The sequence below is a fragment of the Triturus cristatus genome, chromosome 12 (genome assembly GCF_964204655.1).
Source record: "Triturus cristatus chromosome 12, aTriCri1.1, whole genome shotgun sequence".
Lineage (NCBI taxonomy): Eukaryota > Metazoa > Chordata > Amphibia > Caudata > Salamandridae > Triturus > Triturus cristatus.
This window is the reverse complement of record NC_140595.1, coordinates 646,456,676-646,470,922: the sequence shown is the minus strand read 5'-3', so window position 1 is coordinate 646,470,922 and position 14,247 is coordinate 646,456,676. Positions and strand designations below refer to the sequence as shown.

Below are 14,247 nucleotides of genomic sequence, written 5' to 3'. Positions count from 1 at the left end.
TGTCTTCTTCCATTAATCTTTAGCTATACATATATTACAAATATTTATTTTTCAGAAAGACACATATGTCATCAGTGATGTAATATCTGACGTCATCAGCAGAGGATTGCGTTCGCGTGAGTTATAGTTGCCTGCACTAACTATAACGGGGGAATTTCATAGGTTTTTTACGAGGGAAATGTCCAGCTAACTATAACATGTGTGAAACCTATGGTTTTTTAAGTGAATTTGCAAGGTTTTTTAAATGCTAAGTTATGTATTTATTAATATTTTTTTATTCAGGTTTTTCACGGTGCGCGCACCGTGCGAGCTCGGTGCGCTTCGCGCACCGTACGCGCGCTGTGAGCGTTTGGTGCGCTTCGCGCACCGATCGCCCACGATGCGTTGTGCGTGCCGTGCGCGTACGGTGCACGCACCTCGTGCTTTTTCGCAAATTTTTTTTGTTTTTTTCACCCTGGGAGTGTCCTTCAGTGACCCCCTGACAAAGGCTAGGGGGTCAGGAACTGTCCACCCTGCCCCCTTTTCACGTTCTCCACCTTTGTTTTTCACTGCCTCAGACTGCGAGAGACAAAATGGCGGCCGACACTTCCTGATTTCGACCGATTCGAATGTTTACTGACATCTAACAGCCAATCAGAATTGCGCACGGCAGCGTGCGCGTACGGTATGCTTACTATAAGCGCACGGTGCGCGCTTATAGATATATATGTACTTTTAACTGCAATTTTCTCAGGAACTACTAAACAGACTGACTCCAGATATCCAAAAAGCACATCCCTGACCTGAGGACTACCTCTATGCCAAATTTCAAGTAATTCTGTTCAGCCGTTCGGGCTGTTCCTTGGACTAAAGGTCCCTATGGAAAAATGCATGGGGAAAACGCGTTTTGGGACCCCCCTTTTTTCTCAGCCCCCGCTTCACGAATCCCCCCGAGACTTTCAGGGTAGGAGCTGAGCGGAGCGCCCCACCTATTTTGAAAAATTCGCGAGGATTCGTCAACCGGCGCCAAAGTTATTCAAAATAGAATTTTCAGATTTCCTCTGGAAACACGGTCCTAACTATAACAATCTACTGGCGACTGCCAGTGTTTGTGTGTGTGTGTGTGTGTGTGTATATGTATATGTATATGTATATATATATATATATATATATATATATATATATATATATATATATATATATATATATTGATTTTGAATCCGAGTGGTCACGTGGTCTTTCCTTTAGACCACCATTCCCAGAATGCATTAATATGCAAATTTCAACCTTGGCTCGACATAGTATCATTTTTGGCATTAGTATCCTTATATTTTGTCAATGTATATAAGGATACTAATGCCAAAAATGATACTATGTCGAGCCAAGGTTGAAATTTGCATATTAATGCATTCTGGGAATGGTGGTCTAAAGGAAAGACCACGTGACCACTCGGATTCAAAATCAACTCACCTGTGATCGAGGCGCTGAAACGCGTAAGGACGTAAAAGAGTTGTTAAGCTGCCATGTATTTCAGACACAATAAAGCTGTCACCCTGAAAGGATGCCGAAGCTGTGGGTTCTTCTTGTTTCGTGTGTTGAATTAAACAGGATTCTCCGTTCCTGTCCTGAACCCACCCTGCAGAGTTGGGGGCCCCGGCAAAGTGGAGATTTGTAAATGTATGTGTATATATATGTGTATATATATATATATATATATATATATATATATATATATATATATATATATATATATATATATATATATATATATACTGTAACGTGAGCCCATTAGTATGCTGTCTCTTTCTCCTTGCCTTATACCATGCTGAAATCATTGCTTCTGCTGTGAACTATTGTAAGAGAGGTAATTGTAAACATTTATTTCTTGTTATGCGGCTCATTACAGTCTATACCAGTGATGCTTTATGTAATGTTAGCCGTAGACATAAATACATGTAAGAAAAAACCTCCTCTTTGAAGAAAAACAATATGTAGGTGTCCAACATAACATTAGACAGCTGGAGTGTGCACACCAGTTGAACCGTCAGCATTGCAGCCTGCAAACTAATTGTTACAGGTAAGTATTGTTTCCCTTTCCATGGGTGTTGGCTCTTATGAAGCTTTGCTGTCATGTCTTGTTCACAGTCTCACTAAAATAAAGATCACTAGAAACAGCTCATTAATGTTAATCACTTTGATTGCAATTTTATTTTCAGTTTTGTTACACCTCCTCTTCCTGCATGCGGTAGAGCAGAGTATAGATTTTGCAGACTGAAATTACAAGCAGATTCTCATCATTCCGTACAATTGTTGAACTCCATTTGCTTCAGGAGTTAGCTTTTTGTTTCGTTTGTGAGTTAATAACTACTAGGTGTAAAAATATTACGATCAGTATAATGTGTGATGGACTCCAAAAAGAATATGAACCTAAAGTCTACCCGTTCAAAGTGGCTGCTTTCACATTTGCAAAATGGTACACATTAAAAACAAATTCTGCATCAGACCTCGGTTACAGTTTTTTTTCATGTTTTATTGCATGGTCACTCATGATTGTTTTTGCTTCACAGTGTGCAGTAATTTCTCCCCTCCTGTGACCGTAATTCTGATGATCTTCCTGTGCCTTGAGGGTCTTCTGTTTCTCACTTTTACAGCAGTCATGTTTGGCACGCAGCTTCATTCCATATGCAACGATGAAACGGTAGGTAACGTTTCCACTAGCTAGATTTAATATTAACTTAAATGTATGACTTTGGAACATTATTGAATGTTTTTGGTTTGGAGATGCAGTGGATAAAAAAAATGCTTATTTTGATGTATCAGATGCTTGTATATTTTTTGACATATCCATTGCCAAAATCTTGACGAAGCAAAGAGTACCATACTCTATTGCGAAGACATTTCACAGATTTTCTTTATTTCAAATTTCTTATTTGTTATGACGGTTTGTTATTCTGGTTCTTTTTGTGGGCATGTACCTGTCTTGGATGTTTCTACACCTAAACATCTGTGTTAAACCTACTGTTGTTTTTGCATTTGTCACCCCGAGCGGGAAGGGTATGCCCAGACGTGGGTCCCGTGCTCTCCATGCCACTGGAATCAAGCTATCCTGGCTGAAGAGGGGTGAAACCCCAGAACCGGTCCTAGGATGCTTGTTTCCAGTCCAGGGAGGACCTGGCTTGCAGTTCGGGCTGGACTGTTCCCATGAGGCACAGGGTCAAGACTAATTTGCATATGGCTGGGTTCAAACTGGAATGGCATGGTGAGCAAAAAAACTATGGATTTAGGCCCAGATCTCTGTACTGGGGTGAATGTATGACATTGTTCTGCATTCTGTCCATCAACTGTTGTTTTTGCACACCTAATTTTTGGACCATATTATCCCTCTAATATTCCCCACTACACTTTATGTAGTTGGATGATCCCCACCTAAATCCAACTCCTATTTCCGAAGCACTACATAAATCAGCGAAATGCCTGTTTTATGACAGTTGATGAATTGCTGTACTTGATATACGTGGATAGAATAAGGTATTCAAGATATGAAATGCAGTGTGACTTCTCCTTTAGATGGTAATCTTAATGGGCACGATTCCATATTTGATTGTTTTTTTCCCCATCATTGAGTTTAGACGTGTACTACTAAGGCTCCGAGTTTTGACACTTTCTCCACATCTTCCACTCTGGCCCAGGTGGTGCAATTTGCAGCCAAACTTCCGGAATAATCCCTCTGCATTTTCGTTCCACTTGGGTCACAACATCCAGAGACAGATTTACCCATTGACTCCTGACCATTAGGTCCTTGGGCCCTTTTTAGGGCCTTGCAAACCTCATCTTTGACAATTTCTCTGCAAAGAATGCACTCAGGGTGATGGAACTAACCCCATTCCAATACTGTCCCTACAGCCACTCCAAATATACGTAGTCTCATCACCACAAGGTTTATAACGTCTGTCTTTCCCCTGACCTCGACAGCACCGCATGTCAGGCCTATCTTGTCTTCTGCCCAAAGCAGCACCTCCACTATCGGCAAGAGAAAAGATTGGCCCATCTGAAAGATACAGCAGCAAGCCTCCAACAACACCCTCAACATCTTCGCAAAACAGGTGAGGATGCTGGCTTATCAGGCATCCTACCCCATCAGTTATCACCCAGTCCAGAGGCATAATTTTCCTCTGACTCAGACCAGAAGGAAGATGAACAAGAGGTCAAGCGATTCAGCTTACCTCACCTTGACATCCTCAGGCCTTCAAACTCCACAGGGGTTGTAAATATGATTGACACGCACACACACCAAGCCTTCCAGGAGGCTACATGCAAAGGCAGGGCACTGCCCCAGAGAGTGCCGGATCGAGTCCTCTGATAACCAGAGGGCCACCAGGGGCTCAGTAGTCGTCGGACTAAAGACTTCGGAGCAGATGTCACTTCAGCAACCCTGTTCGGCCGTTCAACCGTAAGATCCCCCATAAGCCTCAAGGACCTTCGAAGCCGAACACACTTTTTATTCTGACACCAAGGCCAACCACAATTCTGAGGCCTGTGTCGAGCCTGAAGCCTTCGAGGCCACTATCTGCCCGCAGGATTTCATCGATGACAGTCTTCGACCATAAATGAGGAAAATTTCAACAAAGCTCTCTCCAGCACTTTCAGAGACTGTTCCTCGCAAGAGGACTCTGGCCTTTGAGAAATGGTTGGTGCCAGCTCCCACGCCTAAAATAAAATGCAAGGATAAGGGAATTAGCTTTCTCCGCTACGTTCCAATTCTTCTTCATCCACCCCTATCACCACACCTCCTGCTTCACCGCCTCCATTGCTTCCACACTCACCAGAGGGATCCACCTTATCCTCTTATTGGGAAGGCTTCCCTTTCGGCCCTGCCGACCCTTATGACGTACCATTTGAAGCAGCGCCCACAGATGATCGAGACTTGGATCAATATCCTGTAAAGGTGCACTATTCTGTAAGGGCATTGCCCCCAGATGACGCCACAGCCTACTACGAGGTGATTCAACTGCGTCCACCTTTCACAAAGTGGACATGCATGTCCTCCTTCAGGAAAACTATACCTCATGGAGACACTGTCAAAGTTGTAGAGAATGGTGCTGCTCCTCCCTATGTTTAAAGGCATGAAAAAATCAGGTTCCGATGCCTTGAAGGAGCCCATCAAGGCAAGGGTAGTAACATCACAGGATGAAATAAAAATACAAGCCTTCATTCAACGACCCAGCCTACATGTATGTTCATGTCCCAACAGACTCCCTTGTCGTCCATACAGCAAGCAAGCAGGTTTTCGTTAAGACCATGGGTGACGCTCCCACACCGATACGGAGAATACAAGGTTGGACACTGAAAGTAAGAGCGTGGCAGTAGGAGCCACTCCCCACTCTAGGATTGCCAACTCTATTTGCCTCCTGACATCAAAAAACACACAAATGATGGACGGAATGCAGAGCAATACAAACATTCACTCCCAGTCAAGAGATCTGGGTTAAATCCATTGTTCTTTTGCTCACCATGCCACCTCAGTTTGGACCCAGCCATATGCAAATCAGCCTTGACCCTGTGCCTCATGGGAACAGACCAGCCCAAACTGCCATGCCAGGTCCTCGCTGGACCGAAAACAAGCATCCTGGGACTGGTTTCGGGGCATCACCCCTCATCAGCCAGGTTAGTTTGAATCCAGTGGCACAGCGAGCCCTTGACCCTCGTCTGGGTATACCCGGCGCCCTTAGGGCGAGAAAGCAAAAGAGACATAGATGAAGAAGAGAATGCTGAGCAAATCAAACACTTACCTCCAGTCAAGAGATCTGGGTTAAATCCATCGTTCTTTTGCTCACCATGTCACATCAAGGCATTCTTTCCTGACATGACAGGGCTCAGTTGATTGAGATACAAGAGCTAGTCAATCATTTTTCAGGTAAGATTAAAAATGAGGGCGTTGGAGATCCACACATCAATTACCTTGAGCTTCTTGCCATACATCTCGCCCCCAAAGCCTGCCTAATCTTTAAGGACAAGGTAGTCAAAATAATGGCGGTACTCACCCACTACTGGCACAGAAGAGATGGCATTGAGCACTCCGCCACTGCATTCATCGAAAGGCGTAGTATCTTCCGGGTGTGGACGATAACCTGGACTACCTCTTCAGCAGGATGCATCAACAACCCAATGAGTGGGATCTCAACCCGCAAATCCGACTCTTATTTACAGTATTGGGGCGCGTAACATATAAACCTGTTCGCCACCCCCTGAAAATGCAAAATGCCCAAACCTTTTGCCTCCAGGTATTCAATCCCACAGACCATGGTCAATATACTATGGATCAACTGCTCAGGAATCTTTGCTCGTGCTTTTCCTCCCCTTGCACTTCCATTCCTGGCTGTAAGATGCATCAATACTCTCATCCTTGTAGCACCCATCTGAGCCAGACAGCCCTGGTACTCAGCACTCCTCGAAATGTCTTTCAGCCCCCGCAAGAAGCTCCTCAACAGACTTTAACTTCTCACCAGGAATCAGGACCACAGAAGACATCCAAACCCCAAACAGCTGCATCTAGCGATTTGGCACTTGTGGTCCTAGAGTTTGGCTACCTAAGTCTTCCTCAAATATGCATTAATATGTTATGGGTGTCCCACAGGCCTAACACACAAGCCCTACTGTGTAGTGGAAAAGATTTGACCATTATTACATTCTCAAACATCTGGATCCTGTAAAACCCACGGACCAGTACATATACTCTACTTGCTTCACCTACAAAAATCAGGTCATGCCTACATTTTCATAGAATGCGATTTAGCTGCTTTATCTGCTTACATGCAAAACTGGGAACATTATGTTCGAGGCATGTGAGCTGTGGATCACATGCTTTGCATAGCCTGCAATCTAGTGTTGGGTCTGGATGTTTGCCGTTTGTTTTTCTTCGAAGTCTTCTCCAGTCAAAAGGTAGGTGACTTCTCCTTTCGGTGATAGTGCGCATGGACATCGACCCCATTGTTAGACTGTTTTATTCCGCCATCAGGTTCGAATGTGAATTGTGGCGCTCCAGTTCAACACCGTTTCTCGGGTTCCCCTTGTCGCGCAATCCACTACCCTCAACTGTATTGTTCTCGATCGCGTTTCCCATTCTCCGAGTATCGTTTCAAGTCTTCGATCGGAAGATTCATGGAGGCATATTGGTCCTACCCGTGTCGGGCTTGCTAGCAGTCGATGGAGCGGACTCCATTCAAATTATGTCCCAGGTGTCGCGCTAAATTTCCGCGCACCGACTTGCACGAAGTGTGCAATCTCTGGAACACGACGAACAAGACTGCGACACGTGCCGATCGTTTCGATCCAACAAGACGCTCCGTGAACGTCACAAAATGCACCAACAAAGCGGCTCCGCACCGGACATCTTCGGTGAAGATTCTGACCAGGAAGAATTCCACGAACAAGGAGCCGAAGAAGAGGGGGAACACATCTCCGTGTCCGAAGACATGGAAGAACAAGAGCAAGTGACACTGGGTCAGTGTACAGTGAGTACAGACACCTCTCTGCCCCAACATTTGTTGAAGAAAAAGGCACTGGTCCTTCCTCTGCCCTCGGGCCAAGGTCGGCACCGAGAAAAAGTTTTGGACGCCCTGCCCTCCGGCCCGGCACCGAAACACAAATCAAAGCCTTCCGCCTCTGGATCCAGTCGGCCCCATGTCAATGCTGAACCGAAACCTCCGGCATCGATATCGAAGCACGTTGTTATGGCCATTCCCTTGCTACCGAGTAAATCTTCGGAGCCAAAACTTTTGACACTGAAAAGTACGGCGCCCACAGGGCAAACAACTGTCCCATCCAAAGAGCCTCATTTTGATGTTCCGCGTGCAAACACGGATCCGAAACTCAAAGAACAGGTTATTCATCCAGAAACAGGACATATCCATGTGACACTGCCAGACAAAAGGAAAATGGGCTTATAAGAGGACTACCACATTCCTTTAAAACGCAAGAATGTGGGAACTCAACCTTCTCCTCCTCCAATTACACCTCCTTTACCCATTGACCCAAATCTGCTCATCACACCCACAAATTCCCCACAACCTCAATCACCTGATCCACAAGATGAAGGGGATGGAGATGAAGATAGGCCACAGGACACTAATGACCCCTGGGAGGACTATAATACAGATCCGATCACAGACAACGATCTGGATCTATATCCTTCCAAACCCTCACCACCTGATGACAACATAGGGTATATAGAGCTACTTAATAGGGCTGCTCAATACCATGGGGTGGAATTACATAAAGAGGCTCTTGAAGAGGATTTTCTATTTGAGACCTTAAATTCCTCTCAGAGATCAACACAGACACTACCTATGCTTAAAGGAATGCTTGAACATACTGACGAGACTTTTAAAGACCCTGTGCGGGGACAAATTATCACACCCAGAATTGAGAAAGTACAAGCCAACACCTACTGACCCCACTTACATCAGGGGTCAACTTCCATTAGACTCCCTTGTAGTCTCCAACGCTTGCAAAAAAGCAAACGCACAAACTACAGGAGATTCCCTTCTTCCTGATAAGGAGTCGAAATTAATTGATACCTCGGGCAAAAGAATGGATCTGTGACTGGGGGTGAGTTTCTGAAAAGTTTCAGCACTTCACCCATCATCTTCTTGTGTTTGCTTTGTTAGCCCTAAGTTGGCAGGGTATGCCCAGACGTGGGTCCCTTGCTTAATTTACCACTGGATTCAAGCTAGCCTGGCTGATAAAGGGTGTTACCCAGAAACCTGTCCCAGGATGCTTGTTTTCGGTTCAGGAAAGACCTAGCTTGGCAGGTCAGGCTGGACTATTCCCATGATTTGCATATAGCTGGGTCTGAACTGAGGTGGCAAAGTGAGCTAAAAAATGATGATGGATTCAACCCAGATCTGTGACTCGTGGTGAGTGTCTGAAAAGTTTCAGTGCTCTGTCCATCATCTCCTTGTGTTTGCTTTGTTCGGGCAAAAGAATAGAATCGCGAGCAGCCAAACAGTGGCAAATTGCAAATGCACAACCTCTCTTAGCTCGGTACGACAGAGCTCATTATGATGAGATAGAAAAATTAATGCAGTTTTTACCCGACGAGCACAAAACCACAGCCAATGACCTAATTCAGGAGGGGAAATTAATTACCAATACATCTTTTAGGTGTGCCTTAGACGCAGCAGACACAACAGCCCGCGCAGCCAACACCAGTGTGTTGCTACGCAGACATGCTTGGCTCAGAATTTCAGGGTTCAAACCCGAGGTCCAAGCCTCTATTCTGACCCAACCTTTTGATAAAGAGCACCTCTTCGGCCCTACAGTAGACACTTTTTTAGATAAAAGGAAAAAATATATCAAGGTCGCAAAATCCATGGGGGCTTTGCAACTCCCTTCCAATCGGGGAGCCTTTTGTCGCTCCTTATACAGGGGTGGCTACGAAAACTATTCTTCAGAGAATCCCTCCTCCTCTTGCAAGGGCAATAATCAATCGCCCTCGTTAAGGGGTTACTTTAGAGGAGGATTTAGAGGGAACAAAGGCAAGGGAAGAGACAGAGGCAACTCAACACGCACTTCCCCTGTAAACACCAATCAGTGACTTCCTTCCTTTACCCCCCGATCATTCCACTCCTGTCGGAGGACGTCTCTCCCAATTTCTACCTGTCTGTAATACAATCACCTCAGACAGATGGGTTTTACAAATTTTCAAGCGACCCTTGACCTTAGGGTAGGCCGCTCCCCCGCCTCCGCAGCGCCACCAGTGCTTGCCTGCCTCAGTGTTGCCTAGTTCTGCCTGTGTGCCCCCGTGACTACCGCTCCCACTTCTCTCCTTGTTCCCCGAGTGCGTGGCCCCAGAGTGCCCGGTTCCCTCCTTCTATTTTGTACCCTCGAGTGCCTGCCTCAGAGACTGCCTGGTTGAATGTAATTCCACCTTTTTTCTGTATCCCCGAGTGCGTGGACCCCCCTGTGCGCCCGGTGCCCCTGCTCGTTGTGCTTGTTTTCTCCGCCTTTTTTTTTCTCGTCATTTTCCCACCTTTCTCATCGTCCGCATCGCTTCTTCCCCTGTTTTCTCGCCACCTTCCCAAAGCCGTTTTTTCCTCGTTTTTCCCGCCGCCCGCCTCCTGCTTTTCCCGCCGTTTTTGCGCTCCTCAAGCGTAATCCCATTGGCCCACCTACCCTCCCGCCTCCCAGCTGACCCCCCCTCCCCGGCTACCCCATATATGGCGGCCGATGCGAGGCCGCGTAGCGGACGCGCCGCTGGCGTGCCTAAGGCAAGCCCGTCTGCGCCCGTCCGCGCCTGGACCGCGCCCAGCGCCCGTCCCCCTGGTCCCCACGACCCCCACCCCATCCGCCACCCCCGCCTGACCTACGACACCACCACCCTCACCGCCCTCAACCCCGGCCGCACGCCCGGCTGCTACCGCGCTACCCCAAAGCGGACCCACGGATCCTTCACCTGCCGCAACTGCCGCTTTACCTGCCTACGAACAAACATCGCACCCGATAAGAACAACCTCGACTGCATCCTGATCAACACCCGATCCGTCCACAGGCATGCCATCGAACTATGGAACCTCATCGACTCAACAAACCCGGACATCGCCTTCCTCACCGAGACCTGGATGAACCCCTCCTCGACACCCGACATCGCCATAGCCATCCCCGACGGCTACAAAATCATCCGGAAAGACCGCACCAACCGCACCGGAGGAGGCATCGCCATCGCACACAAAAGCTCCATCCGCATCTCAACCCACGTCGACAACTCACTCCCCGACGCCGAACACCTCCACTTTGCGATCCACAGCGACCCCAAGACCACCCTCAGAGGCACCCTCATGTACAGACCACCAGGACCACGCACTAAGTTCAGCGAAGACATCGCAGACTTAGTCAGCCCACACGCACTCCCGTCCACCGACTACATCCTCCTAGGGGACCTCAACTTCCACCTGGAGAACCACACCGACAACAACACCACCGCCTTACTGGACAACCTCGCCAACCTGGGACTGAAACAGCTAGTCAACACCCCCACCCACTACGCCGGACACACGCTTGACCCCATCTTCTCCTCCAGCAAACACATCTCTTTCAGCCACACCACCGAACTCGCCTGGTCGGACCACAGCTGTGTCCACTTCAGCTTCAAGAAGACCACCGTGCACCACCACACCCAGCAACCACCAAGAAGACAGTGGAATCGAATCACCACGGAACAACTCACATCGACCCTCTCTCAGAAGCAACTCACCAGCACCACAGACCCCAACGAAGCCACCAACAACCTCACGAGCTGGATCTCCGACTGCGCCAACCTCCTGGCCCCCCTGAAGACCCAAGCAAACACCAACAACCACAAGAAAAACTCCTGGTTCACCCCCGACCTCAAGGACTCCAAAAAACAATGACGCACCCTCGAAAAGACTTGGCGCCTCAACCAGACCGAGGAGAACATGTCTGCTCTCAAGAACGCCACCCGCCAACACCACCAACGCCTCCGCGCCGCACGAAAATCAGCCTTCCAGAACAGACTAGACAACAACGCCCACAACAGGAACTATTTGGCATCGTCCAAGAACTCTCCAACCCCGACATAGAAAACAACTCCATCCCTCCCTCACAGGACCTCTGCGACTCCCTCGCAGCCTTCTTCTACCACAAGATCACCGACATCTACAACAGCTTCACCACAACCAACACGAACCCACCACTGGAACCCGCCACCGACAACACCACCATCCTCACCTGGAACCCAACCACCACCGAGGAAACCACCCGCATCATGAACTCCATCCACTCAGGATCACCATCCGACCCCTGCCCGCACCACATCTTCAACAAAGCCGACAACATCATCGCACCCCACCTCCGAGACATCATCAACGTGTCTTTCACCAACGCCACCTTCCCGGAGAAATGGAAACACGCCGAACTCAACGCCCTCCTAAAGAAACCAACAGCAGACCCCACCGAACTCAAAAACTTCCGGCCCATCTCGCTCCTACCGTTCCCCGCCAAAGTGATTGAGAAAATCGTCAACGCTCAACTCACCACCGCCCTGGAAATCAACGACTCACTCGACCCCTCACAGTTCGGCATCAGAGCTAACCACAGCACCGAGACCGCCCTCATCGCAGCCACGGACGACATCAGATCCCTGACCGACAAAGGAGAAACCGTGGCCCTCATACTCCTGGACCTCTCTGCAGCCTTCGACACGGTATGCCACCATACCCTGATACGTCGCCTCAGCAACGCCGGCATCAGAGGCAAGGCCCTGGAATGGATCATCTCCTTCCTCTCCGGAAGAACCCAGAGAGTCCGCCTCCCCCCCTTCAGATCCACAGCCACAGAGATCATCTGCGGCGTCCCCCAAGGATCCTCCCTCAGCCCCACCCTCTTCAACATCTACATGACCCCCCTGGCGAACATCGCACGAAAACACGGACTCGACCTCATATCCTACGCCGACGACACCCAGCTCATCTTATCCCTCACCAACAACCCCACCTCAGCTAGAACCAGACTACACGAAGGCATGAAGGAAGTAGCGAACTGGATGACAGACAGCCGGCTTAAACTGAACACAGAGAAGACCCTCCGCCTGGGACGACTCCTGGTGGCCTCCCGCCCTGGGCAGCACTCCCCAACCCACCGACCACGCACGCAACCTCGGCTTCATCCTGTATTCATCCCTCTCCATGACCAGACAGGTCAACTCGGTGACCTCGGCATGCTTCAACACCCTCCGCATGCTCCGCAAGATCTTCCGCTGGATCCCCACCGACACCAGGAAGACCGTCACCCACGCCCTCGTCACCAGTCGCTTGGACTATGGGAACACTCTGTACGCCGGCATCACCATCAAGCTGCAGAGGAAACTGCAACGAATCCAGAACGCTGCCGCACGACTCATCCTGAACATACCCCGCCACCACCACATCTTCGGACACCTGAAGAAACTTCACTGGCTCCCAGTCAACAAGAGGATCACCTTCAGACTCCTCACCCACGCACACAAAGCCCTGCACAACCTCGGACCAAAACTCATCAACCACCGCGTCTCCTTCTACACTCCTCCGCGCACCCTACGCTCGACCGGACAAGCCCTGGCAGCCGTACCCCGCATCCGCAAAGCCACCGCCAGAGGAAGATCTTTCTCTTTTCTGGCAGCGAAGACCTGGAACTCCCTTCCCAGCCACCTTCGCGCCATACAGGACCACCTCTCCTTCAGAAGGCAGCTCAAGACCTGGCTCTACGAGCACTGACCCCCCCCCCCCCACCAGCGCCTTGAGACCCTTACGGGTGAGTAGCGCGCTTTATAAATGTAACTGATTGATTGATTGATTGATTGACAAATTATCCAATATGGTTATTGCCTGGAACTTACAGACACTCTCCAAAACATTCTTCCAAGATCACACACAATGTCACAAGAACATATCCACCTTCTCAAACAAGAAGTTCTCTCTCTGTTACAAAAAGGAGCTATAGAACCAGTTCCATGAGAATATCAAGGGGCAGGTGTATACTCCCTGTACTAATTGATTCCCAAATAAGACAGCTCTCTCTGACGTATACTGGACCTCCGAGACCTGAATCTATACATCCAATCGGATCACTTTCGTATGGTGACACTCCAACAAGTATTCCGCTCCTTCAGCAAGGTGACTTTCTGTCCACATTATATTTAAAGGACCCCTACGTCCACATCCCGATACACCCCGCTCACAGCAAATACCTCCGGTTTGTGGTAGGCGGCTACATTACCAATTCAAAGTACTCCCATTCTGAGTCACTACTGCTCTCAGGGTTTTCCCCAAATGCCTGGCAGTAGTCACTGCTCATCTACGAAGACAACACATTCACGTCTTCCCATACTTAGATGACTGGTTCATAAAAGCAAACTTGCAAGCAAACTGTCTACGACATACTCGCAAAACAGTGCAGCTGCTCCACAATCTTGGATTCTCAATGATTCTGTCCAAGTCCCATTTCCAACCCTCCAACACGCAAGCGTACTTGGGAGCCACTCTAAATAAACAAAAGACTCTGGTCTAGCCCAATCCGGCCAGATTCCGCAACATTCAAACTCTACTTTCCCAGTTCCAGCCTCAACACTCATTGCCAGCTCGAGTGTTCATGCAGTTAATAGGAATGATGGTGTCTTGCATCCTAATAGTCCCTTATGCAAGACTTCAAATGTGTCCCCATTAGGAATGCTTAGCACGTTAGTGGAATCAGTCTCAGGGTCAGTTATCAGATCTA

At 48.5% G+C, this 14,247-nt stretch overlaps 1 protein-coding gene across 2 annotated transcripts in view; it reads left to right on the top strand.

Moving 5' to 3' along the window:
* The window catches only part of ZDHHC7 (zDHHC palmitoyltransferase 7), a 335,738-nt gene that overhangs the window by 297,684 nt on the left and 23,807 nt on the right, over positions 1 to 14,247 (top strand). For both annotated transcript variants that reach the window (XM_085637984.1, XM_085637985.1), the window contains one exon: positions 2,547 to 2,677. In XM_085637984.1, coding sequence (XP_085494110.1) covers positions 2,547 to 2,677 — 131 coding nt within the window. The remainder of the gene's footprint in view (positions 1 to 2,546; positions 2,678 to 14,247) is intronic.